This window comes from Kogia breviceps, chromosome 4, assembly GCF_026419965.1.
Source record: "Kogia breviceps isolate mKogBre1 chromosome 4, mKogBre1 haplotype 1, whole genome shotgun sequence".
NCBI lineage: Eukaryota > Metazoa > Chordata > Mammalia > Artiodactyla > Physeteridae > Kogia > Kogia breviceps.
Window position 1 is genome coordinate 180,621,706 of NC_081313.1, and position 27,866 is coordinate 180,649,571.

The following is a 27,866-nucleotide window of genomic DNA, read 5'->3' on the forward strand; positions in this document are numbered from 1 at the left end:
GAGGAACACATTTTTGAGCAGATTCTGCCCAAAGAATGTGAGTGATCACAGGGGCAGTGGTGGACACTACGGAGCACCAGCGTGCCAGGCCCGAGGCACGGCGTAACAGGCATTGCTCATCACACGTTGGAGGAGGCACGTGCCGACCTCAGGGCCTTTGCACTTGCTGTGCCCTCCGTCTGGGACGCACTATCCCTACACCTCCTTATAGCTGGCTCCTGTCCTCCGTGCTCGGGTCTCAGCGTGAATGTCTCCTCCTAGAGACCTTCCCCAACCACGCCAGCCCCTTCTCACCCCCAACCCCTTGCACTCTCTACCACGCCCGTTTGTTTCATGATACACATCACTGTCTGAAGCTAACTACTCGATCGCCTTGCTCCTTCCTGGGAGAGCAGAGACCGGACTGTCTCGTTCACAGCCGCTTCCCCAGACCTAGCCCGCCTAATGGCACACAGTAGGAGCATAGTAGCTACAGGTCCAATGGAGCTGGGGCAGGGGAGGCTGGGATGGAGAGAAGGGGATGGATGGATGAGGGAGCAATCTCAGAGGGGGATGGCCAGGATGAGGAGACCCCATTATGGGAGGAAGTGCGGCTGGGACCCCTATCACTGAGACAGGGGCCCGGGAGGGACATCCTGGAGGTGGCTGGACATGCAGGGCTGGGGTCACGTGGGAGACGGCCCGTGGAGGTGGCAGCTGATGCCTAGGGCAGCGCTCAGCGCACAGCAGGTACTCGCTGAGTCAGCAAATTAATGGATGAAGACACGGACGCTGGGAAGCACCGCCCGGCCCACAGCAGGGCTTGGCTGGGCCCACTGGAGGAATCCACACCTGAGATCTGATTCCCTGTCATGGCCAGGTGGCTCCGAGTCCACAGCCACCAACCAGCTGGGGCTGCAGCGTAGCGAGTGGGGCCTCTCCACGGGAGGACTCGGGCCATGGTCTGGAACTTCAGAACAGATGGCAGGTCTCCAAAACATGTGTGGGGGTTAATACAAGCTATTTCCTTCCTCTTGCATATGTTTTCTCTTATGATTTTGCATTTATCACTTTGCACCCCGGAACGGTGAATGGAAGCAGGTGAGGAATGAAAAATTTTCCCCAGTAAGCGACTTCCCAGATGATATTCTGTCTGCTCACTCATTCATTCATTCCTTCATTCATTCACTCGTAACAAACCCAGTGAGCATCCCTTAGGTATAGGGTCTTGTTTTATGGATAAAATACCCCAGAGGAAACTGGTTCCTTGCCTGATGTTTAATAAGAAGAGAGTTTATGGGCTTCCCTGGCGGCGCAGTGGTTGAGCATCTGCCTGCCGATGCAGGGGATACGGGTTCGTGCCCCGGTCCGGGAAGATCCCACATGCCGCAGAGCGGCTGGGCCCGTGGGCCACAACTACTGAGCCTGCGCGTCCGGAGCCTGTGCTCCGCAACAAGAGAGGCTGAGACAGTGAGAGGCCCGCGCACCGCGATGAAGAGTGGCCCCCGTTTGCCATAACTAGAGAAAGCCCTCGCACAGAAACAAAGACCCAACACAGCCAAAAATAAATAAATAAATTTATTTATTTAAAAGAAAAAAAAAGAAGAGAGTTTAAACACCCAGAAAAGCACAGAATAAAATAACAGACAGCAATGTGTTACTATGCAGGTTAAACAAATCTATTTTTATTGACCCCTTAAAGTCAGGGGTCAGCAAGCAGTTTCCGTGCAGGGTCAGAGGAGACCCAGCAGAGGCCACTCAGGCATCCTGGTGAGGGGAGTGACCTAAAGGTGGTTCTCACCCATGGTGGCCTGCTCCCATGGGACACTGCACAATGTCTGGGGACATCTGGGGTCGTCACCACTGGGGGGCTCCTGGCATCCAATGGGTGGCGGCAGGGATGCTGCTCCACACCCCACAGCTCCCACGATACCCCAAGGGAATGACCCAGCCTGACATCAGCAGTGCCGGGGGGAGATCTGGAGCAAATATAAAGATGTGTGGTACGGGGGGGCAGAGCCTGTACATGGGGGTTCATTATACTATTCTCTGGGTGTTTAAAATATTTCATGATAAAAATATACTGACTCGTACTATCCTGTCTGCCCTGCATTCTGTTTGAGGTGCCCCATAATAAAAGGCTATGGCACACAAACAGCCCCCCCTGCGCTGGGCTGGCGAGCCATTAGCTGAGTCTCCAACCCTCTCGACACCCCTGGGAGGTAATCACCATTGGACCCACTTCATAGCCGGGGAGGCTGAGGCCCAGAGGTCCCGCGAGTTCAAAGGCTGCAACGTCACCATTCGCTGCACCAAGAGCCACATCGCAGGCCTGAGGGGGAGGAAGGCTCTGGTGCCGTTCCCAGGTAAACCAGGGGTTGGAGCCACAGAGCTTGACCAAGGCTGCATGGCCAGCAAGCCCCGGGGCCTGGGTGGGGTTCTCGGCCGCTGAGATCGACCGGGCTCGGGCTCGGGGCAAGCCCCTTCCCCGCCTCCGGCTGCCCATCCAGCAGCTGGCGGAGAGAGGCAGAGACCCGGACAAGTGCACCGCGTGGAAACACACTCCCAGGAGGCCAGGCCTTCGGAGAGCCAGCTGTGCTGCTACACAGCTCTGGGCCCATTCACCCAACAGCGCGGGGCTGGGGCAGGGGGACAAATGGAAAGGGCCCCCTCTTGGCAAAGGTATCTCATCAACTCAAGCTGTCAAGACACACGAGTCCTGGCACCAGGAAACAAGGCCTCTTTTCTCACCATGAAGCAGTTGCCAGTCCCATTTCCCTCTTCACTCTGGCTCCCAGGGAGCTCAGAGTCAGACTGGCAGCCGCGCCCCCCAGCTCCCTGTCCTTAGAGGCAGGACAGCGCCAGCTCGCAAGGTGACACGGGGAGCTCCCCTCCTAGCCTGGCAGCTCAGGGGCAAGTCCCAACCTCCCTGAGCCTCAGTTGACCCAGCTGCCAAACAGGTAAGGACAGTGCTAAGCTCCCAGGGTGTGGAGAGGAGTCTGAGGCACATAGAAAGCCGTCCCCAAACGCACCTTGTTAGTTTTCCCATCGTCACCCTCCCCCACTTTCTTCCGTTCATCACGCATGCTCAGCCTGCGAGTCTGGTGGGGACGGTCATGGGGGCGCGGGCAGGACACGGTGGAAGCAGCACAGGACAGCTGGCAGCACACGCTCCCCTGCTGACCCAGGTGTGCAGCCACGCGAGGTCTGAGCGCCCCATCAGCGAATATGGCCCACTTCACACCCTCCCATCTGGTTCCTGGCCTCGTGTCCCTTCACACCGACATCTCCAGGGAGCCCAACAGCCCTCGCCGTTGGAATAGCATCCCCGCGTGCCTGGGCTCCTTTCCAGAGTCCTCTGAGTGTGGGGGGAGTTGTGGTTGCCCTCCAGGGCCACGGCCACCTCCCCTTCTCAGCAGACGCGACGGTTGCGGGGAGCCAGCTGGGCAGCCTGATCCCCAGGCAGGGCAGGCATCAGGGGAGCCGAGAGCAGCCTCCCGCCAGACGGTATGTGACAGGGCGCTGCAGGTCTGCTGGGGAACATCCACCTGACACCCAGACAAGCGGTCGCTGGGGACCCCCGCCTCACACTGTACACAGAAATCAACTCTGGACGGGGAAAGACTTAAAAGCAAAAGATAAAAAAACTTTAGAAGAAAATCAAGGAGAAAGTCTTTCTGTTCTGGGGTGTGTGTGGATTAATGCCTCCCGTGCAAAGTGTGAGCTAGGTGGAGCTCCAGGGGGTCCGCAGGGCCCCGTGTGCACCTGGATCCCTGCAGACTCACTGAGCCCCCGAGGGCAACTCTCGGAGGTGCTGAGGCCACCAGGCCAAGTTGGGCCGACCCGTTTGCACAGCAACCAGAAGCTTCCTCCCGAACCCTTTCTGGGGCTTTCCCTGACCCTCCAGGTGGAGCTGTGCTGCCGACTGTGTCCTGCACCTGGCCTGGGGCCCTGCGGCCATCTGGTCACCTGTCCCCGCCTCCACTGGGCTCAAGGACAGAGTGGCTGCCAGGGCTGGCACCGGCCTGGCACGGAGTGCAGGCTCACCTCACGCTGGATGACCGACTTTTGCTCGGCCGCGGGGCACAGACGTGCCCGGCGGTGCGCAGCCTTCCGCCGCGCCCACACTATCACCACACCTCCTCCTCTGCGGATTTGGGTGCTGGGGTGAGGGAAGCCGCATCCGCTGCACACCCAGGCGGAGCTCGCCTTCCCCATACCCGTCCTGGGACCTCGGCAGTCCTGGCTCTACCCTCTCCTGGCGGCCTGGGTCTCTCCCTCCGGCACGACACACTGCGACCCCACCTTTGGTGCTCTCCTGACTCCACTGAGAGCTCCACGGGGCAGGCTTCCCCTCTCCGGCCCCCTCAGTGCCCCCACACCAGCCCAGGGCTGGGCGTGGAGTGGACCTCAGTGAGTATCAGCTGAGCGAGAAACGCTGGATGGCTGCACGGAGGAGGCTGAGGACAAGCACCACCAAGAGCCTCAGAGAGGGCTTCCCTGGTGGCGCAGCGGTTGAGAGTCTGCCTGCCGATGCAGGAGACACGGGTTCGAGCCCCGGTCTGGGAAGATTCCACATGCCGCGGAGCAACTGGGCCCGAGAGCCACAACTACTGAGCCTGCACATCTGGAGCCTGTGCTCCGCAACGGGAGAGGCCGCGATAGTGAGAGGCCCACGCACTGTGATGAAGAGTGGCCCCCGCCTGCCGCAACTAGAGAAAGCCCTCGCACAGAAACGAAGACCCAGCACAGCCATAAATAAATAAATAAAATTTTTTTAAAATGAATTTTTTTAAAAAAAAGAGCCTCAGAGAAGAGCAGTGGGGATGCAGCCCTCATGGGTTTCAGACACGTTCCCTCAAGCTGGACATCACACAAAGGGCAGAAGGCCCAGAACGGCCACGGCCCGTGGTGCTTCCGGCCCAGCCTGTCCTGAGTGATGCCCTATTCGTCTCTCCTATTCAGTGGGGGAAACTGGGCTCAGAGAAGGGGTATTTGGGTGTTTTGAGTCAAGACAGAAACCCAATTCATGCTGCTTGGAGAAAAAAGATGTGTGGGGGGAGGAATATTTGTTAATGTAAGTCAAGGGCCAGCAAACTGCCCTGTGGACTCAACCCCCACTGCAATTGTTATAAATAAAGTTTTACTGGCACGTGGCCCCACCCACCCTTTCACAATCATGGCAGCATCAGCTCCCATGGAGACCACCCAACCCCTCACAGAGAAAGCTTGCAACCCACCAAGACCAAGGAGGCTGGGCGATGGGCTTCAAGCCTCGCTGGGCTGGGGGCCCTGAGGACTCAGTCTCCCCATTTCAGCTCTGCTGCTGCCCCCCTGGCAGGCACCTGGATGTGGGGTGGACCAGCCCCTCCATCCTCTTACCCCACATGAAGTCCCAGAGCAGGGAGGCTCTGATACAGCCAGGCCTGGTCCCACTCACCCAGGGCCGAGGCGCCCTGCCTGCGGGTTGGACAGGGGCTCCCCAGAGGAAACCAGGTCGCCAGCGTCAGTGCTCGGGAAGGGGCCGGCAGACCGGAGCCAGGTCGGAGGACAGTGGCCAGAGAGCGGTGGGGACAATGCTCCCCCCACCCTGAAGGCGCCTGGCGGAGGGTCACATGCTATCTCAGGACTGATGCTCGAGGTTTCTTGGCCCAGTTTGCCTCCCAGATGTATTTTTATTCTCCAGCAGCCCGGGCTGGGCAGCACACACCGCACTGTATTCCAGCAGACCGAGGGCACTGAGGGAGGTGGGGCCGTGCCCAGAGGCCCCCTGGTTGCTCACGGGGTGGTACTGCCCGTTGGGGGGTGCTGCTCTTACAGTGCAGTTCTGGGCCCCATTTCCCAGGGGCCCCAGGACCCTATAGGCCAGACCAGGAGCCAGGCCCCTGACGGCCGGCTGGGCCCTGAGGGTGTCACAGGGGCTCCTGCACTTCGAGTCCCCTCTGAGCCAGGCATGGTGGAGCTGACTGCCCAGCTCCACCCAGTGAGACAAGGGCTACAGGCGCCCCATTTTACAGATGAGAAAACAGAGGCTCCAAGGCCAAACAAGCTGCCTGATCCCACAGCCACAGCAGGGGCCCACCCTGGGGGCAGCTCCTCCAGCCTGGCCCACAGCCTCACTGCAACCTCGTGAGAGATGGAGCCGCAAGGTTTGGGGCTAAGCCACCCTAAGATTCCTGACCCACAGAAAGTGTGAGACGATAAATGTTTATTACTATTTTAAGCCACAAAGTTCTGGGGTAATTTGTTACACGGTAATAACTAACCAATGCTTCCTGGGTCTCAACATGGCCCCTGAGGCACAAACGGGAAGAGTGGATGGAGATGGGAGAGCTGTCCAGATGGGGGGCTCTCCCGGCCCGCACCTCCTCCTCCTCCCCCCACTCACCGTGTTCCCCCTTCGTGGCCCCCTCACTGCTCCTCACACACGCTAGGCACAGTCCTGCCTCAGGGCCTTTGCACGTGTTTCTCCTCTGCCTGAACGCTCTTCCCCAGCTCACCATTCAGGCCTGGATCAAACGCCACCCCCTCAGAGAGACCCTCCCTGACCACCGGCTGCAGCTGGCTCCCCACCCCACTCTCTGCCACTTATAAGTCTGCTTGGTTTAAACCTTCTTTTTTAAAGTTTTGCTCCTCCGGTGGCTGCTCCCTTAGTAGCCATGAGCCCCGTGTGGGCAGCAATCACACCCTCCTGCACATCTACAGCCCAGGGAGCAGGTGCCTGGCACCTGGCAGGACCGTGGGCACCGGCACCCACCCCCTTCTCCCTGGTGATGGCCCCAGGAGTCATGACGAGGTCCGGGGCCAGGGTGCCAGGGCTTGGCTCAGAGGGCACACGGGGCAGGAGCCCCAGGGCACAGGCTGCTTTGTGTGAGCCACCAGCTCCAACCCTCCAGCCACTCCAGGGACCAGCCAGGGCAGCAGGGACAAAGAGTTAACACTGACCGAGTCTGTACCATGAGGCCAGGGCTGTTAATTTGTTTAATATGCCCAACGGACCCATAAGGCAGGTATTATGATTACCTCCACATGACAGATGTGGAAGTTGAGGCTCAGAGAGACCAGGTCACTCACCTGAGGTCACCCAGGATAGAGAGGGGATAGATGGACTTGATTCCAGACGGCAGGCTTCAGCCTGAGCAACGACTGCATCCAGGAAAGGAGACAGGAAAGACCCAGCTGAGAGGCAGCACAGCCTCCCAGGCAGTGGGAAGAGCCAGTGCAAAGGTCCTGGGGCAGGACCGTGCCTGCAGAGCTGGAGCAGGGGCGGGGGGCCGTCGGCAAGAGGCTGTGATGCCAGAGCAGAGTCAGTGACAAGAGGTGAGGGCAGGGAGGGGACAGGCCCTGACACCACTGTCACCACTGGACCCACGTGTGGCTGGGGATTAGGGTCCATCTCCAGCGCTTCCCAGACTGGGGGCTTCCTTGGAGGCAGGGCCAGGGTCCTGCTACGACCAGAGGCCAGGCCACAAGGGCGCCCAGACAACTGTACAGGGGAAACACTGGGGTCCCGCCCACAGCAACACAATTAACTCAAAACGCATCACAAACCTACACGAACGCAAGAGCTGAGACCATTAAACCCTTAGAAGAAAACAAGTAAATCCTCATGACCTTGGGTCAGGTAGGGATCTCTTCGCTACAACAACCAAGGCACAGCAGCCGAAGAAAAAAGAGAGAAACGGAAGCTGGTCAAAATTGACCCCACGGGCTTCCCTGGTGGCGCAGTGGTTGAGAGTCCGCCTGCCGATGCAGGGGACACGGGTTCGTGCCCCGGTCCGGGAGGATCCCACGTGCCGCGGAGCGGCTGGGCCCGTGAGCCATGGCCGCTGAGCCTGCGCGTCCAGAGCCTGTGCTCCGCAACGGGAGAGGCCCGCGTACCGCAAAAAAAAAAAAAAAACTGACCCCACTAAGAAGATGAAAAGACAACCCACAGAATGGAAGGGAATCCTGTGGATCATCTATCGGAAGAGAGGCTCGTGTCTAGAACACAGAAAGAACACCTACAATTCAGTAATGAAAGGAAAACTAACCCAACTGGAAAACGAGCGAAGGACTTGAATAGACGTTTCTCCAAAGAGGACACACAAACGTCCAACACACACACGAAGAGATGCTCACCATCACTAACCATCAGGGAAATGCACACCAAGACCACAGTGAGCCCCCCACCCCCTGGTGAGGATGGGGGAGGGGAAGTGGCGCGGCCACGGCAGCTCCTCAGAAGGTCAAATGGAGTTTCCATCTGACGCATCACCACGGCTGGGTGTCCACCCAAGAGAAATGAGGACACGTGTCCACACAAAGGCTGTACGTGAATTTTCTCAGCACAAGTCACAGCAGCCAAAAGGTGCAAACACCCCAATGTCCATCAACGGATGATGGATAAACACACGTGTCCCTCCACACACGGGAGCATCACTCAGCCATGAAAAGGGGTGAAGCCCCAACACTCGCTACAACACGGACGGACCCCGAGAACACGACGCGCAGTGAGAGAAGCCAGACGCAGAAGGACACACAGGGTGTGACTCCATTGATGGGAAACGTCCAGAACAGGCCGATCCACAGACAGTAGATTCGTGGTTGTCAGGGGATGGGGAGGGGGAGGGGGGTGACTGCTCATGGGGACGGGGCTTCCTTTTGGGGTGAAAATCGATTGTGGTGATGGTCACATAACTCTGTGAATATAGTAAAAACCACTGAGTTGCACACTTTAAATAGGTAAACCCATGTGGCATGTGAATTATATCTCAACAAAGCTGTTACCCAAAAAAGTGTTTAGAAAAAAGTCTAAGTGCAGAATGAGGTCTGCAGGCCAACCTCGCTTTACTGCACTGAGCAGATACTGAGTTTTTGACAAAATGAAGGTTTGTGGAAGTCTATCGGCACCATCTTCCCAACGGCATTTGCTCCCTTCGTGTCTCTGAGTCACACTGTGTTATTTCTCACAACGTTTCAAACTTTGTCTCTATTATTATATTGTTATGCTGATCTGTGGTCAGTGATGTTTTATGTTACTATCAAAAAACGATTACTACTTTCTGAAGGCTCAGGTGACTGTTAGTGTTTTTTTAGCAATAAAGTATTTTTAAATTGAGGTATGTGCATTGTTTCTTAGACATAATGCTACTGTACACTTAATAATACTACAGTATAGTGTAAAGATAACTTTTTTCTTTTTCTGGCCGCAAGTGGCTTGTGGGATCTTCGTTCCCCAACCAGGGATCAAACTTGTGCCCCTGGCACTGCAAGAGCAGAGTCCTAACCACTGGGCCACCAGGGAATTCCCAAAGATAACTTTTATATCTGCTGGGAAACCAAAACTTCATGTGACTTGCTTTACTGTGGTATCTGCTTTAGTTCAGGGGTCTGGAACCAAACCTGCAGTGTCTCCGAGGTCTGCTTGCATTTTACGAACACAACAGTAGGAGATGTATGACCAGGGCAGGTGTGCACAGTGAGTGCCTCCCAAGGGGCTGGCAACAGAGGTTCCTGGGGTGGGTATGAGGGTGGGGCCAGGCCTGTATTTTGTGCCAGAAACACACGGCAGCTTTCCAAAGGAGGGAAAAGAAAAATCAGGAGAAAGCTGAATTATGGGGGCCGGTGGGGGGGCACATGCAAAGGCCCTGTGGTGACAGGACACTCTCCAGGAACAGCAAAGAAAGGGTCTGCTGTGGCTGGAGGGGAGGGTGCAGCTGGGGGCCAAGCCCTGACCAGCAGCCCATGCTGCCCCCCACCCCCATTTCATTGCACAGAGCAAGTGTTTCCACAGTGGTAAACAGGAAACCTTGCAAAGGACAGGGCCAGGGGTGGGGGTGGGGGGCAGGGTGTTAATCCAGAACTCACAGGCCCTAAGAAAAAGAAGGTTCCAGAACCTTCACCATTCATGCCACAGACACAGCCTAACACCCATCTGGGCTGAGCACCAGCCTGCCACCAAAGCTCAGGGCCCAGGGCTCTGGGCAGAGACGGCCCTCAGGTCAGCAGACAATCACCACATGGAAGGTCTAAAGAGGGCCGACTCAGCCATGGAAATCGGGTGGGCTTCCTGGAGGAGCAGGCAGAGGACAGACTGTGCAGCGGGGAGGAGGAATGAGGCAAGGAGGGTGGCTCCCGGTGTCACCAGGCACATTCTCAGTGGCTTCACAGGTGGAAGGGTTCAGGCGGCTGGGTCAGGGTCACAGAGGGACTGTCAGCCCAGGAAGGAGGCTTGTCCAGTCTCGGGCCCTTGGAGGGCCCCGCCGACCCCACGTCTCCAAATGCCATGTGTGATCCTGGACTGAATCCACGAGAGGGGAAAAAAAGTTACCATACGGGAAGGTTTCGGTTAATTCACACAACTGTGAATCCCAACTGCGGGCCACGCCGATGTTCCATTTCCTCCACGTGACCCCTGCACTCAGCTCAGAGAGCATCTTTGTTTATCGGCCATACAGCCCGTCCTCCGTCCTCCTTACTTAAGAGATTCCACGTCTGCCAGTCCACCTACCGGCTGGAATTTATCTGTAACCCCCATGCGCGGGGCTGCCACGCTCGTTCTCAGGCACACACAGGGCAGCGAGGTCTCGGGTGCCCCACACATGTGCCCAGCGAGCCCAAGCCACGCGACGCCCTGCCTGCTCGGTTCAGCTCTCAGACCACAGACAAGTGTACTTTCCGTGGTCTCTTTAGTGCCATGTTTTCTGCATTTTTGTGTTTTTGGTGATTCTGCATCTAAAACAGCCCCCCAGCGTAGAGCTGAAGTGCTCGCTGGCCAGTGTCCCAAGCGCAGGAGGGCGGTGACATGCTCATGGGGACAGTACGTGTGTTACATGAACTTCGTTCAGGCAAGGGTTACAGCCCTGCTGTGAATGATTCAACAACTGGTATCAGACAAGGCGTCTTTAAACAGAAACGTATATCACACAAGGCTGCTGCATGGGGATCAGTTGTGATGATGGGGTGACAGAGGCAGGGCCTGGCCCCGCATGTCCTCCCTCCCTTGGCAGAGGGCGTGTGGGTGTCGCCAGAGTGTCCCTGCAACTTTCCGCAGGCTTCAAAGGTTTCAAAATAAAACGTTAAAAAAATAATAATATATACGGAGACAGGTAAACATCCGGAATAATAGTCATTACCTCGTAAGAAACGGAGGGTCGAGACAAATAAATGCTCACTTTCCACTGACTGCAGGTCTGGGCTGCTGTTTTTTTCCAGTAAGCATGTTATTATTTGTAGCTGAAGGCATGCCTTTTGCACTAAGACAGAGGCAGACGAGGGGAACCGAACAGAAAGCCCAGAAATAGGCCAGCTACACGCAAGAATCTGGTCTGTAATCAGGGTGGTATCTGAAATCCGTGAGGAAAGCAGATTATCCAGGAAGTGGGGCTGGGCTGACCCTGAGCCACCTGAGAAGACTTGGCTCCATTAAACCCTTGTACATCTTATGCCAGGATAAATGCCAAATATGACAATTTAAATTTACAGAAAAAAAATGTAAAGAAAAAAATAAGTAAAATTATAGAAGTACTAGAAGAATTTAACTGTAACCTCGGAACAGAGGACACATTTCCATCATAACACCAAACTGGGAATCCATAAAAAGAGACTGATAGGGACTTCCCTGGTGGCGCAGTGGTTAAGAATCCACCTGCCGATGCAGGGGACCCAAGTTCGAGCCCTGGTCCAGGAAGATCTCACATGCCGTGGAGCAGCTAAGCCCATGTGCCGTAACTACTGAGCCAGTGCTCTAGAGCCTGAGAGCCACAACTACTGAGCCCACGTGCCACAACTACTGAAGCCCACGTGCCTAGAGCCCGTGCTCTGCAACGAGATGCCACTACAATGAGAAGCCTGCACACCACAACGAAGAGTAGCCCCCGCTCGCTACAACTAGAGAAAGCCCACACGTAGCAATGAAGACCTAACACAGCCCAAAATAAATAAAATAAATAAATAAATAGAAGATACTATCTAAAAAAAAAAAGAAAGAGAGGCTGATAAATGGGACCACATGAAAACAAAAACACCTGCCTGGCATTGATAATCATCTTAAGAGAAGATGGGGAAAAGCTACTTAAACTTACTTGTATCATGGATTAAAAAAAAAAAATCTTCCATAATATATAAAGAGCTCCCACAGATCAATAAGAAAAAGACCGGTAAGTAATTTGAAAATGGGAAAGATACAATCAGTATACAGCTCCCAGAAAATGAGTAAGAGTCCTGAGATGTGTAGGATTAAATTCAGGAATGGGGTGAGTGGTGAAAAAGGGTCTGTGAGTGTGGAATCAAGACAAGACAGAGTGGAGAAATGAATGTTTGTGGGGGCAAAGGCACCAAGGACATCCTGGTGGCCGATGCTCCATTTTCCAGCTCTGACAAAGTGCAGGATGCTGTCAAGGTGAGGCAGTCCAGTGCCACTGGACTGCCGTGTGACCTGGGCGGGCAAGTCTCTGCTCCCTTTGCTGGGATACATTTTTAATAAAACAAAGATGAAACATTAAAAGGAAAAAATACGTGAAGACATTTCCCTCTGATTCACGTTTCCCTCTGATTCACGTTATGATAAATGCAAGCTGCAACTATGCCCAGACCTCCCTTTGTGCCATAAGTTTGGCCAAGGTGGAAGAAATGGGCGAGGCACGCGCTCTCACCCTTGCTGGAAGGAACTCGGAACGGCTCACCTTGGGTTCATCACGTGCACCTTATGATGCTCTGACATCTCGGGGGCCTTGCAGACCTGGGGACTGTTCCTCCTGGAGTGAGCCAACCCCTAGATCACAAACCACCTGCCTGTGAGCACATCTCTGCTGTGCCAACCAAGCCACTACGGGCCACACCCTCAGCACTCCTCATCCTGCTCACACGCAAGCCCAGGGGCACCGCCTCCACCGCCCCCGGCCAGAGCCCACGCCACCCCACAGCCACCACCATCGAACGAGCCGATCCCAAGCTGGCTCAGGTTGCCAACGCTGCCCGTCCCTCCCGTCCTGCAGAAACCCCAGTAAAGACCCATGCTTTCTCTGCGTCCAACCTGGCTTGCAGAGATGGGGCCTCCACTCCCCACAAGCTGGGCCCCGTCCTGGATGGTTCGCATGCGCTGGCTCATCTAATCCTCCTGGGATCCCCGAGAGGAAGGCGTGCCTGGATGCCGCTTCACCAATGAGCTTCCCGTGGCTGCTGGGACCCTGCATCCTGCCTCTTCTCCACCTGCGCCCACCCCCTTGGTCACCTCCCCTCGTCACATGCTGTAAAGGCCATGTCCTGCCAGGGGCGCTAAGACATGTCCCCCCACGGACACATCGGCTGCCCGGTCATCACTCTGCACGAGGAGGCCCTTTCCCTGCCTCGGTGCCACCTCCTCGCCCCATGGCTGTCTGCCCAACCACCCCCTGGGCTCCAGACTCAGTCCTCTGCCCCCCACGTCTCCACGTCTCATACTCACACTGCGCCTGACCGTCCCCCATTTCAGCCGAGGCAGCTTGCCCTTCCAGGGGCTCAGGCCCCAACCTGCGAGTCACCCTCTACTCCTCTCCCCTCCCCTGCCACACTCAACCCTTCAGTAAGTTCGGTCAGCTCGGCTTCTAAAATCTACTCTGCATCACTCCTTTCTCCTGCCTCCACCCGAGCCCAAGTCCCAGCATCACCACCTGGACCAGCACAGTCCCCTCCACCACGGTCCCCGGCTCCCACCCTCCCTCCCACAGTTTTTCCCCCACAGTGGCCAGAAGTAGCCCGTGAGCACCTGAGTCAGGCCCCGCCCCTCCTCTGCCCACAGTCCTCCAGGGTTTCACCTCCCTCGCGGTAAAAGCCCAAGTCCTCCCTGCCGCCCACAAGGTCCTGCCCGACCTGCCCCGTCCCCTTCCTGCCCTCCCCTCCTCCCTCTCCCCGCCTCGCTCACTCTGCTCCAGCCACATGGGCCTCCTTACTGTTCCTGAGACAACCCAGGCACAGTCCTGCCCCAGGGCCTTTGCATGGGCTGTGCTCTCTGCCTGGGAGCCTCTCCCCACATCCCCTCAGTGCACATCCCCTCCTTCCTGTAGATCCCTGCTCAGATGTTGCCCGTCGCCCCTCCTGAGTACCTGCCCTCCATCAGCCCCCCCCCCCACGACCGTTCTTCTCTCCCCTTCTCCGCTCTGCTCTTCCCCGTGGCACTCGCCTCCCCTGCCATGTTATACCTCTCTCTCCTTTCGTCACTTACTGTTTGCACACACCCCACCCGCACCCCCGGCATGCACACAAGGACCGTGCCCATCTCATTCGGGCCTCCCCAGCACCAAGCCCGAGCAGTCTTCAGCGGCATTTGCTCACGAACACCTAACCTGCACCCCACAGCCCCAAACCTTCAATGGCAACCCCGTGCCCCTAGGATAACGGCCCATACGTGTGCACGACACGCGCATGATCGAGAGAGAAGAGCAACTGGGGCAGATGCTGGGGTCCCTTTCCTCGGTCAGAGCCAGAGGCCAGGTCTCCAAATGCCTTCCCACTGCCTCAGGCACTTGGGGCCCCTCAGGCTGGAACCCTAACCCCTCCATGGGGCCTGGTGGCACCTAGCACGGGGCCCCGAGGCTAATCCCCAGGTCAGTAATCCCCCTACGCGGGCAGTCCCCGCTGGCAGCAGCCAGGAGATCCCCAGCGGGGTCCCAACCTGCTCTGCCACGCGGGGTGCCACGCGGCTCGGTGGGGGCAGCGGGAACAGGAGGGCCCAGGGCCTGGTCACCAGGCTGGTAAGTGCCCGGGCTTAACAAGCACCGCCTGGGGTGTGGGTCTCACCCCTCCAGGCCCCGCCGAATCCCTGGGACCCCTGCCCTCATTCTGAGAGGCGGAGGCCGGCACAGTGTCCTCAGCCCAGTCACGGCTGAGCCCGGTCAAGCCCCAGGCCGCCCTGCCCAGGATCCCGTGGGAATCCACCAGCCTTGGGGGCCCCGAGCAGCCCCCCAGACCTGCTCCTCATCCATCAGCACAAGCCAGCCAGAGCATGGACCCCCAGACCTGCTCCTCCTTGGGCCCTCACCAACCGCCCTCCCCCCACCAACTCCAGGGTGCAGGCCTCCTCCCCTCCCTCCCCCGCCACGAGACCACCATCCAGGCCCCAAGCCCCACGCACCTGGATGCCCACCCCTGCAGCCCTTCCCCACCAGGCAGGCAGAGGGCTCTCACTCTGTAAAACGTGACTCTGCCCTGCTTAAACCCACCAGCACCGACTGGACCAGACCAGAACCGAGCAGGGCCAGGCCCCCCACCCCTTCCCTTCTGAGGAACAAATCGCGCTCATTCCTGCCTCAGGGCCTTTGCACTACTGGTCCCTCTGCCTGAATGCTCAACCGTGGCTGCTGTTTCTCACTTGGGTCACCTGCTCCTCTGACCACCTGGCAACAGCAGGCCCTGGTCAGCCTCTGGGGCCACGGCGCCCATTTCACTGCCCTGGCAGCTCCCCACGGGCTGGCGTGGTCTGACTCAGGGGTCGGCAAGCGTTCTCCATAGAGGACCAGCCAGTGAGTGTCTCCGACTTTGCAGGCCACGGGTCTCTGTCTCAACTCTCAGCTCTGCCACTGTAGCTAGACAGCCCCGTGGACCACAGGCAAATGACAGGGCATGGCAAAGCGTTAGGAAGACGTGACAGACAAAAACCAGCGTGCGAGATGGACCCGGGGCCCCAGTCTGCAACCGCTGGCCTCACCTGTTTACTAGCTCACCATCGCACCCTGACCCCCACCAATCTGAAGGTGAGGGAGCCCAGGAGCCAGACCTCTGCCCCCCCAGCAGGTGCTCCATAATGTCCAACAGGCCCTGCCCAAGGGCAAAGCAAGAGGTGACCGCACGTTCCCGTGAGCCGAGTCAGACGGCGGCCCCACCCACCCAGGCTCTCGGGGAAGCGGTCCCTCCAGCTGGCACCCATGTGGGGCCGGCCAGGGCAGCACCCTTCCAGGGGTCTACAAGCCAATCGACCTGATCCAGCTCCATGAGAAAGGCACAGTCATCACGCCCATTTCACAGATGGAGACACCGAGGCAGAGGACCCCCTGGCTGGCAAAGGCAGTCCGGCTCCCAAGGCCTCTCCATGGAGAGGACCAGGCTGCCGGCCCAAGCGCCAGACATGGCCTCAGTAGAAAGTGGCCAGGGCGGGATTAGAACCGGGAGCCTTCTGCCTCCAAAGGCCATTGCTGACTCCCAATGAGCAGACGAGGGACGCTGCTGCCCGCGGTTACAATCCACCCACGGCTACAGAGGAGCCCCTGGTGATAAGGCCCCACCCCCAGCCATGCTGGCCCAACGCTGCTTTTCGAGCACATGAGGCCTTTTGCTTGGGCCCTGCTGGCTTCCTGCGCCTCCTTCAGGTCTCCCTCAAATGTCACGGGAAGCCTCGTTGAGAGGACACAGTAGAGCAAAAACTTGAAAGGACTAAGGAAGCAAATGACAGGGATATGGAGGATGAGCGTCCCAGGCAGAGGGCACAGTGGGGCAGCATCAGGCCTGGCGAGCTGGAGGAACCACAAGGAGGCCCGTGTGGCTGGAGCAGAGTGAGTGAGGGGGAGAGAGGGAGGTGGGACCCTGGAGGGCTGTGGGCAGAGGAGGGGCGGGGCCTGAGTCAGCTTTTAGTGGGAGCCTTCTGGAGTGAGCGGGAGGGAGCACAAGAAGAGACGGGGGGCCAGGCCAGCCATGGATGATGGGACTGAACCAGGTGGTGGCAGAGGAGTGGGGAGCAAATGGGTGGATTTTCGGTCCACTTTGAAGACAAAGCCGACATCATTTGCCACCAGGTTAGATGTGTGATGGGCCAGGGGTCAGTGGGGAACGCAGCTGACTATTCTGAGAGATCACGGAAACAGGAAGGACAGGAGGGAAACTGCTCAGAAACATGAGGCCACAGCACAGGCCAAAGCCCACAGGCAGCTTGTGGACACCCACAGGGGCCCTGTGAATATGCCCAAGAGCCCAGCCTTCCTGAGATCCTCCACAGAACCAGGCACTTCAAAGAGTCCCCAAAAGCCAGCAGAGAACACCATCGGGCCTTCCCTGGACCAGGCCTTGGGAGCCCGGGAGTTTAAAGTAACCGGATTCTAAAACACCACCGATACATTTCACCTCCCATCAGATTGGCCAAAATGACCGAGGCCGATAACATCCGGAGCTGGCAACGCTGCGAGGAGACAGACAGTCTCTCTTGGCTCCTGCCGGACCTTTCCAGCAAGCCAGCGGGCATCAATCTGGTTGCGCCTGACCCAGCCGTTCCAAGGCGGGGACTCCAACCGCTAGAACTGAAAGCACCATGGCTACAGGCCCACGTTCAAAGATGTTTACTGCAGCATCGCTTGTGACAGCAAAAGACGGCTCCAGAAACCACTGGATCGTCCCTCAGCAGGAAGCTCATGCCTAAAGGGGGTGGGCTGTCACTAAAGTTCACCAAGCGCCCTCCACCTGCTGACGCACTAACTCAGGTAAAGCTGGCAGTGTGGCCCCATTTTACAGATGGGGACACTGGGGCTCAGAGAGATCAAGGCATTTGCCTGTGAGGTCACACAGAAATTGAGTGGAACCCAGGCAGGATAAGGGGTTTCCACCTTCTCAATCACAGCACCATATTCTCTCTCTCTGAAGAAAAGAATTGATACCAACGTGCGAAAGAAAAGCCGTATTATGGATAAAAAGCAACCAAGTTACAGAATGATGGATGAAGTACGGCAGCCCTCACCCCGGGTGACCGTGTCTTCAGGGGACAATGGGCGATGTCCAGGGACATTTGTGGTTGTCTGGACTGGGGGGCTCCTGGCATCAAGTGGGTGGGGGCAGGGATGCCGCTGGACCCCACAGTGCCCAGGACGGCGCCCACAACAAAGAACTTTCCAGCCCCAAACTAGACCGGAGGCATGGAGACTCTGGCATCGTACGATCCCCCTGGTGAGCAAGCAGACCCGTCTGTGTTTACGCATCTGTTCGAGCAGCAGGAAAGGCATGGACAGTTGTTCCCCAAACTTAAGAGAAATGGGTTCGGCAGAGGAGAGACAGCTATTAACCCTAAAGTGAGTGAAATAAGTGATCAGCTGTGGGAACCGGATTTCTGTGGGTTTGGGGACAGGAACGGGGACGGCCCCTTATGGGCCAGGTCCCTGTGCTCACACCCAACCACAGCCAGGGCCTGGGACTTTATCCGCCCCCATCAGATCACCTAGCCCCTGATAAGACAAATGTATGCTGTGTGGCTTTCCTGTGGGCACTGCATCCTAGGCTATTGTGTCTCTGCCCAACACAGGGCAGAGGGCTGCTGGCGGAGGTCAGGGGGCTGAGAAAGGACTTCAGCCGGGTCCCTCTGCCATGTCTGGGGCTGGCCAGGCAGGGCATCGCCGCCAGCAAAGAACGGGAGCCAGAGGGCCGGATGGTTGGAGCTGAACCAGGGTAACCCACCAAGCAGCTCCAGATGGCAGCAGGAAAGGAAGCGGTGGGAGTCCTGTGGAGCCCGGGGGAGCTCGCTCGCTCTGGCTCTTTCTCCAGACATTTCTCCCAACTCTCAGGCAGCACAGCATCTCCCTGCCTGCCAAGGAAGCTTCGGGAGGCCCAGGGAAGAAGGAGGATGGATGCCTCTGTGGGGGTCTACCGGGGACTCGCCAGAGAGGGCTGCCTGGAACATAGAACTCTGCAGATCCAGAAACTTCCTATTTGGGAGCCTGCAACCTTGACCAAGAAGGAACCAGGCAGTGGCTGGGCTCTGCACACCGCCCCAGGGAAAGACAGACGGCGGACCCACAGGGCTGAGCAAGGCTGCCTCCTTCCCCAAACCTGCTCTGCTAGAGGGCCAGTGAGGCATGCCAAGGAGAGGGGCTCAAGAAAGCAGTGCCCCTACAGAGCTACAGCAGCCCCCCAACATCCAGGAAAAAGGCTGCAGGGGGCCTTCTCCTCCCCCACCTGCTTGCCAAGCCCTGGCACTGAAGGTGCCTGGAGATGTCATCCCCCTACCTACCTCCGGTTACAGGAGGTAAACTGAGACCCAGAAAGGGAAGAAATGGTCAGTGGACTAGAAACCAGGTCTGGTGAATTCCACAAAAATGAGGTAGTCAGGAGGCTGACCCAGCTGGCCTCCGAGACTCCCCACTTCCACCACAGTAGTCCCTGCCCTTAACGACCAGTAAGATGTGCCCACAGGGTGACGGCTTGCAGGGGAAAGGGTGAGGCCCGGAAGCTAATACCAGCAAAGTGGGCGGCCCCAAGCAGTGGGTCCAGACGGTCGGGGGGGAGGAACACGTGGGACAACGTCACCCCTTGGAGGCAGGGCCCCCCCATCGGAACGAGGGTACTCCACTATCCCACATGTAGAGCAGCCCTCTGACAACAAGACTGGGTGGGACGTCGTCCCCAAGCGCCCTCAGCAGGAGGCAGTGCACCCACCTACCGCGCGTCCTAAATAGGGGTCGCACCCCTCCCAGAGATGAGGACCCATCTTCCCCGCATGCCTCCAACAGGGTCTGCTCCACCCACAGCCTCTCAGAATGGGGCCCTGCGACAACCCCCGCTCCCAGACAGGCGGCTCCCGCAAGAACCCCGGGAATGGGCGGCGCCCCCCCGACCCCCAGGGCGGGGCGACTCGGGCCCCGCGGCGCGTCCCCCAGCCCCGGAGTGGGGCGTTCCATCCCCCCGCGAGCGCCCCCGAGTGGAACGTTCCGGCCTCCCCGCTGCGGGTCCCGACGCCCCTCCGGCGCTCGGACGGGTCCACTGGGCCCCGGCAGGGGGGGCAGGCGGGTCCATTCGGGGAGCGGGGAGAGAAGGAGGAAGGTCCGTTACCTGCTGCCGCACTGCTCTCTGCCGCCCAGGCCGCCTCCGAGGTCACGGCCCCCGCCTCGGCGCTCTCCGCCTCGTCCGGCACCTCCAGCTCCATGGCCACGCGCGGACCTGCCGGCGGGCGGGCGGGCGGCCGGAGGCTGCGACCCGAGCTGCGGCCGCCGCCGCCGCCGCTGAACAACAACCGCCACCGGCTGGAGAGCTGAGGGAAGGGGCCGGGCCCAGGGAGTGAGGGGCGGGTCCGGGGCGGGGCCAGGCGCCGCGCCATCGCGCACCGCACGCACCGCCAATCGGGGCTCGGGGGGCGGGGCCTGCGTGCGTCCTGGGCCCCAGGAGCGCCGCGAGCGCCCTCACGTGCCCAGGAGTGGAAGGGCAGCGCCATTCCGGTCAATATTACTGTAGTACGTAAGAGCCTTATTATACATAGCGAGCATAAATAATAATTACAGTTAAAAATGATCATCATGCTAAAAATAAAAATTATATTACATATGCTTATGTTTGATATAAATAATAGTTACGTAATAATAAGAAACAAATTTTTATCATTATGCACAATATACAAATTATATGTGATATTGTCATGATACATTAACGTGACTATTAAACAAACAGTAATATGGTATTATAATAAGTGATATTAATGTGTAACATGAAAATATTATTTATGATATATAACATAGTAAGAATTAGTTATATGTAACAATAATATCCTTAAATGCCAAGCTTAGTGCTAAAGCCTTTATATGCAATATCTCCATAAGTTAGGGACCTGCTTTTTGTTTTCTTTTTTTTAACTACTACCATATTCCCAATACCTAAGACAGAGCATTACACCTAGAAGACAATAAATATTTGATAATATTGATCAACCGGATAGGAACTATTATCATCCCCATTTTACACGTGAGAAAACAGGAGCGCAGAGAGCTGAAGCCACGTGTTTGGAATCACACAAAGGACCGTGCTGTGAAGCATCCCCTTTACTTATTGTATTAAGAGTAATAATAGTATTTAAGTCTAATGGTGAGCTCACCAACGATATGGTTAGGCAGTCATTCATTCTGAGGTCATGGTTTGGGGAGTAATAAATGTTGCTATTAGTAGTTTTGTTCATTATTAATGATTTCTGCTGGGAGGTAGGTGGGGGAGTCCAGACGCTCAGCTGGTGTGGGTGAAGCTGGGCTGTTTTCACCCAGGCCTGTCCGACTCCAGACACGTGATCCCTCTTCATTGTCAGGGTGCTGGCGAGGTCAGCGGGAGGCCGGAGGCCAACAAGGCTGGGCTTAGGGGTGCTTGGTGATGGGATAAGGGGGAATCAGCAAGATGGAGCAGGCCTTGGTCCGACCCAGGGCTTAGAAAGATGCTCCTGAAATGCTGTCCATCAAAACAAGGAGACAAATCAAGAAAAAGGAAGACGCAGAGACCAGGACCCAGGATGAGGTGGAGGGATCCCCTAGGTTAGCTGTGTCCTGTTAGAATTGAGCCTACCCAGAGAGGAGGAGTCCAACAGCTCCAGGGAATCAACAGATGATGGATAAACGCAGTGTGCTCCATTCATACAATGGGATATGATCCCGCCTTTAAAAAGAAGGGAATTCTGACATGCGCTACAACGTACGTGAACCTGGAGGATGTGATGCTCAGTGAGAGACTCCAGACACAGAAGGACAAGTACGGTCTGATTCCGCTCACAGGAGGTCCCTAGAGGAGTCACATCCACAGAGACAGGAAGTAGATGGTGGGGGCCGGGGGCTGGGGGAGGGGCTGGGGAGTCAGTGTTTCCCGGGGACGGAGCTTCAGTTTGGGAAGATGAGAAAGTTCTGGAGATGGGTGGAGGGGATGGATGCACGACAATGAGAATGTGCTTAATGCCACTGAGCTGTGCACTTAAAAACGGTCAAGACGGTAAATTTTGTGTGATGTGTATTTTGCCACCATTTTTTAAAAAGGCTCCAGAAGTTCTCTGGACACGCGCCATGGATAGAACTCCTGATTCATTTTGAATCTATCTGCAGAGAAGATCTACATCAGTGATGCTCAGAGCGAGGTGCCTGGACCTGCCCCCATCAGCATCAACCAGGAGCTCGTTAGAAATGTAGGTTCTCGGGCCCCAGCCCAGGCCTCCTGCATCAGAAACTCCGGGGGCAGGGACCCACAGTCTGTCTTTCAATGAGCCTCCCAAGGCAATTCGGATGCCTGATAGAGTTTGAGAACCACTGGCTCAGACAACTGGGAATGGAGAGGAGGGGCCGGGATCCCGTGGGGCAGCGGCTTTTGCTCCTCTTGCTTCATCCCCACAAGTGCCCGCTCGATATTCCCATTTTGCAGGATGGAAAACTGAGGCTGCCCAGCTGGGGCTGGTTGCCTGGTTTCGGGCGCCCCCTCGTGGCTATCGTGGCTATTTCTGTCAGCACTGGGTCCTGCAGGTAAGAGGGACTTTATATGAGTCTTCCACCCCCCTCCCCATATTCCATTCATTCATTCCACAAATATTTATTGAGCACCAACTGTATACCAGGCACTGTTCTAGGCCAGGAGGATACACGAATAAGCAGGACCAAATCCCTGACCTCAGTGAAGAGACATCTAGGGAATTCCCTGGTGGTCCTGTGGTTAGGACTCCACGTTCTCACTGCCGAGGGCCCGATCCCTGGTTGGGAACTAAAATCCCACAAGCTGCATGGCGCGGCCAGAAAAAAAGAGAGAGAGAGAGAGACATCTAGAAGACAAACAAACAAGCAAACAAGACACAGGCGTTTCAGCTGCTCATAAATACTTTGAAACTAATACAGATGTGATACAATGGCAACAGAATGTGATTGCAAAAGGCTCCACAGCCAATACGTATTAAGCTCCTATTCCAGTGTTTCTGATAGAACTACAAGGCAAGCCCATTTCAGTTTAACTTTTTAAATGTCATTTAAAATTTTCTAGCAACCACATTAAAAAAAAAAAATTAAAAAGCCAAAAGCAGGTGAGATAACTTTTAACACTATATTTCATTGAACACAATACATTCAAAACGATTATCATTTCTACAGGGAATCGATAGGTAAAACCAATGAGCTATTTTACATGCTTTTCTGCACAGCTGCTCTTCCAAATCCAATGTGTATTTTAGCTGCATGTCATTCATTCAGACCAGCCACCTGTGGGTTGCAGCTGGAAGGTGCAACTTTACTGTAGGAAACAACCTTAGGAGCAGACGCCAGTGTTGTACCCATTTTTAAATTTTATTTTAGTTTTCATTTTATTATTATTATTATTATTTTCATATATTTTTTTGGCCACGCCACGCGGCATGTGGAATCTTACTTCCCCAACCGGGGATCGAACCTGTGACCCCAACACTGGAAGCGTGGAGTCTTAACCACCGGACCGCCAGGGACGTCCCCGTTGTTCCCATTTTTTTAGATAAGGAAACTGGGGGGCCGGTGACTTGCCCAAAGCTGCCCAGCTGGGAAGTGATAGAAAATTCTCAGTGTAGGAATCCGGCCGGTCCCTTGGTGGCACAGGAGCAGAATTTGCGCTCAGATCAGTGGGGAGGGAAGGTTGGGATGCTGTGCCTGCTGGAAGGTAAGGAGAGCGGTGAGGGGGTGGGGGGGGGTGGGCAGGGATGCGCCATTCATTCATTCATCCTTGAATTTTCCACAAATGTCTCCCAAGGACCTGCCACATGAGCCAGTGCCTTGCTGATGCCAAGGGCTCAGCGGTGGCCAGTGCAAGCAGGGCGGCACTGGGCGTCCCTGGCCTCTGGGCCGGCAGGGGTTAAGGTCAGCTGCTCCCACGTGAGAGCACCTTGCGACAGAGCCACACACCCAACCAGGTCTCTCTCACTCTCGCTGGTTTGCCTGTGCCTGTCGCCCTGCTGGTTCCACCTGGCAGGGGACCGGCTAGCCTGTGGCCACCACAGGGAGGCAAAGTTGGGCAAACAGGTGGGGAGACCAGAGCTCAAGCCTCGGGTCCCCTCCCCGCCCCGATGCCAGGCGGAAGCCCAGGCCCTAGCTCCTGTCGCCTGCCCAGAGGCCACCCAGCCTCCTAGACAGGTGAGTCGCCCACCATCCTGAAGGCACTGCCCAAACTGGGTTCCCCACTCTGGGGTCCTGGGCCCCCTGTCACCTCCCACCACCACCAGGCTCCCCGGAAAGCAGGAAACTGACACTGCTGTACGGGCATTTGACATAGTTTCTAAGGGATTATCTGACCGGCAGTTACTGCCCCTGGCAGCCTGCCCAGGATGTCATAGCCACAGACTTCAGAGGCTCATTGTTGACCCCGGCTGTTGCAGGGGGGCTGAGGGGGCACAGACTGGCCTCTGATCCCCCGAACTGAAGAGGGGAGGCTGGCGGGGAGATGGCAGGTGAGGCAGCCTGGCACCTGCTTGGTATCTGGGCCTCCTGGTACTTCTTAAGAGGCCCCCAAGTTTTCAGACAATTGCATCTCATCTCTGTCCCCTCTCCAGGTGCTGGAGCCGGGGGAACGGGGGGCTTCTGGGGAGGTTTATCTTGCTTATCTTGATTTCTTCTCTGGGTGAAATCTCCCAGCAGAGAAGTGCAGGAAGGGGCGGATGGATGGTTGTCATAAGAGTCTGCAGAGCTGACTGTAGGCAAGGAGCCAGGCTGGTCTCCGGGCAAAGGAATCTTAGACCCAGGAGAAGACAGGGATCCAGTGGCAAGAGCTTTTTCTGGGTCATTTGCTACCAAAAAGTGCAGGACAAAGAGAAATTCCCAGCCAGCCAAGTGTCTGATTGCACTCAAGGCCTCAAGCCTCTTTGTCTGGGCCCAAGAAGGCCCTCTGGGGCTGGGGAGGCATGAGCGTCCCAGTTGCAGGGTATAGAGCCAGCCTGGCATTTGCGGTCACTCCCGGGAAGCAGAGCTGCTTCAGATCTGGGGTCTGTGGGGTCGGGAGGGGGGACATCTCAACTGTCAGATCCCACCCTGCCTGGGTTTGGAGAGAAAAACCCATGGAGTCAAATAGAGCTGGCTTCAGTTTTCCACTCTGTAAACTGGGTATAATAAGAGTCACCACGTCGCAGGGCTGCTGAGAACAGCATATGATAGAGCAAGTAATAGATTCCCAGTCATGCAGGGGTCAAGGTAAACTGTCTCACCCCAAATCAGAACTCAGAATGCCAAGCCAGTGGCAACGTCCAATCGCCTTGCTGTTTGGCCGAGGTTGAACCCGGGCTCAGAGAGGGGCAGCCACTTGCCCTGGGCTGCAGAGTAAAGTAGGGCTGTCAGCCTGATAGGAGTCAAATTGCAGAGACTGGGGAGGTCTGGGGGCTGCCTATGCCCCCAGCGAATACCCCAGTTTTAGCATCAGTAAGAGTTCTGCCTCCCTGGCTCAGGGCTTCTATGTGGCCCCAGTCCTGGGGAAAGTCCACCGCAGGAGTTTGGGTTCCTGTTCTTCAACCTCGGGTCTGGCCTGGCGCCAGGGGAGCTGTGTTTGCTCAGGGTGGAGCCTGACACCCTTTGGAATGGGCTGAGGTTAGCAGGGAACATGAGACTGGGGGGGGCGGGGGTGCCCAGGGAATGAACCTGCATTTATGGAGCACCTACTGTGTGCCGAATGCTGTTCTGGGGCTTGAGGGTTCAGGGGTGATCAAGAGAAACAAAGATCCCTGCTCTTGTGGGGCTTGTGTTTTGGTGGAGGAAGACAGGCAAGAAACAAGAGACACAATAAGGAAGTAAATTGTATCCTAAATTGTATCCTGGGTTAGAGAATGGTCAGTCTTACAGGAAAAAAAAAAAGTGAAAGACGTACAGGGATAGGAGTAAAACAGGCAGGGGGGTGTTTTATAGTCTTAAGTAGAAAGATTAGGGGAGAATTCATTGAGAAGGCAACATTTGAACAAAGACTTGAAAGAAGTGAGTAGTTGGGAGAGGGGCATTGCAGGCAGAGCACAGCCCGTGCAAAGGCCCTGGGGCAGTACCATGCCTGGCGAGCTGTGTGTCTGGAACAGAGTGAGTGAGGGGGAGAGAGGGAGGAGGCGAGGGCAGGGAGGGACGGGGCAGGTCGAGCAGGCTGGAGGGCTGTGGGCAGAGGGGGCGGGGCCTGACTCAGGTGCTCACAGGCGCCCTCTGGTGGCTGATGCGGGGAGGACAGACTGTGGGCGATGAGGGCGTAACCAGGGACCTGGATGGAGGGGACTGAGCTGGTCCAGGTGGGAGAGGATGCGGTGGACCAGGTGGGGCTCAGAAGTGAGGAGAAGGCGGATTCTGGACAGATTTGGGGAGAACCAACAGCATTTGCTGACTACAAAAGACAGATTTCAGGATGATTAGGAAGAAAAGTGGGAAGAATGCTCTGGGACTTGAAGATGGTAACAGGTAAGACAGAGTAGATGGGAATCTCCTCAGGGAGGAGGAGCCTTGGATACTAGTGTGAAGGCTTTCGGTGTAATGGAGTTAAGGGATCTTTTTTTTTTTTTTTTCAAAAATGTAAAGCATGGGGCTTCCCTGGTGGCGCAGTGGTTGAGAGTCCGCCTGCCGATGCAGGGGACACGGGTTCGTGCCCCGGTCCGGGAAGATCCCACATGGCATGGAGCAGCTGGGCCCGTGAGCCACGGCTGCTGAGCCTGCGCGTCCGGAGCCTGTGCTCCACAACGGGAGAGGCCACAACAGTGAGAGGCCTGTGTACCACAAAAAAAAAAAAAGTAAAGCATGACTATACTAATATAAAACAAACAGGTGCTTTATGAGTTTAACTCATTAATTAATATGAGAACCAGCAAGATTTTACAGATTGTTTAAAGGAGAGAATATTGGGGTTTCCCTGGTGGCGCAGCAGTTAAGAATCCGCCTGCCAATGCAGGGGACATGGGTCCGAGACCTGGTCCCTGGCCCACATGCCGCGGAGCAACTAAGCCCGTGCGCCACAACTACTGAGCCCACGTGCCACAACTACTGAAGCCCGCACCCCTAGAGCCCGTGCTCCACAGCAAGAAAAGCCACCGCAATGAGAAGCCCTCACACCGCAACAAAGAGTAGCCCCTGCTCGCCGCAACTAGAGAAAGCCCGCGCTCAGCAACGAGGACCCAACGCAGCCAAAAATAAATAAATTTTTTTTTTTAAAGGAGAGAATATTAAGAAAGAACACACACACAGGCAATCGATGCTGAAACGAATTTACAAATAGTTGTAAAGCTGGTCAATAGCCACAGGGAAATAATCAGTGGTCTCCACGGGACAAAATTCATTTGTATTTCTATGGACAAGAATCCTTTGAGATAACACCAGTTTCTTATAATTTACAGAGTTGTAAAATAGTTTGAAGACCATAAGAAGCACAGATAACTAAAGAGGGTACCCAGAGCCTGGCATTGATCAGATGCTCAATAAATATCCTTGACCGAATGCTAGGGAGCTATAGAATATTCTTGAGCTAAAGCCACAGCTTGTTAACTGTACGCTCATTGCTGAGACTGTTTGTTTATTTTTTGGTTTTGGGATCTTAGTTCCCTGACCAGGAATGGAACCCACGCCCCCTGCAGTGGAAGCGTGGAGTCTTAACCACTGGACCGCCAGGGAAGTCCCGACTTACTTGTTGAATGTCTGCTCTCCGTGCTGGTCTGTGAGCTCTACCTCTGCAGTGTCCTAGGCTCCCAGAACAGTGCCTGGTATGCAGTAGGCGCTCCATAAATGAATGAATAGCTCATGGGGAACCACCTAAGATTCTGAACAGAATAGAAAGACCAGTGCTGTGTGCTTTAGCAGGACAGATTCCAGCTGTGGCAGGCTCAGCCTCAAGGCAGATAAGCGTCAGCAACATGAGGGGTGGGGTCTCAGGGGACCTTTCATGGGGTGTGGTGGGGGGAGCTGGTGTGGGTACAGGTGCAGAGGCCAGATTGAAACCAGGGAGGGTGAGGAAGGTGTCAGGGGCCTGGGTTCTTTCCCCAGCCATTGCACACAACGGTGGAAGCTTGAAATAGACAATTTTGCATGTGGTCCCCACCCATCTCTGGAGAACACCATAACTCCCTTTCATTTTTTTCCCAGCGGGGGCTTGTCTCCCTCCTTCTGGCCTGAGTGGGGGAACTACAAGGAGCACCCAGGCAAACCTTTCTGGGCACCTGCTACGTGCCAGCTGCTTTAATTTGTGAACCTTCCCGATCATAGCACTCAAAGTCG

The 27,866-nt window shown here is 56.1% G+C and overlaps 2 protein-coding genes across 4 annotated transcripts in view; one reads left to right on the forward strand and one right to left on the reverse strand.

Annotated features, from left to right (window-relative positions):
- Positions 1–19,942, reverse strand: part of PIP5K1C (phosphatidylinositol-4-phosphate 5-kinase type 1 gamma) — a 60,239-nt gene extending 40,297 nt beyond the window's left edge. For 2 of the 3 annotated variants that reach the window (XM_059061155.2, XM_059061153.2), the window contains exon 1: positions 19,738–19,932. In XM_059061155.2, the coding sequence (XP_058917138.1) occupies positions 19,738–19,831 (94 nt within the window). In that variant the 5' untranslated portion in view covers positions 19,832–19,932. Of the gene's footprint in view, positions 1–19,737 lie in introns of all 3 variants that reach the window. The other variant, XM_059061154.2, reaches the window with a different exon arrangement.
- A 3,632-nt stretch (positions 19,943–23,574) lies between these two features.
- Positions 23,575–27,866, forward strand: part of TJP3 (tight junction protein 3) — a 30,581-nt gene continuing 26,289 nt past the window's right edge. The window contains exon 1 of the mRNA XM_059060177.2: positions 23,575–23,783. The gene's annotated coding sequence lies outside the window, so the exon portion shown is untranslated. The remainder of the gene's footprint in view (positions 23,784–27,866) is intronic.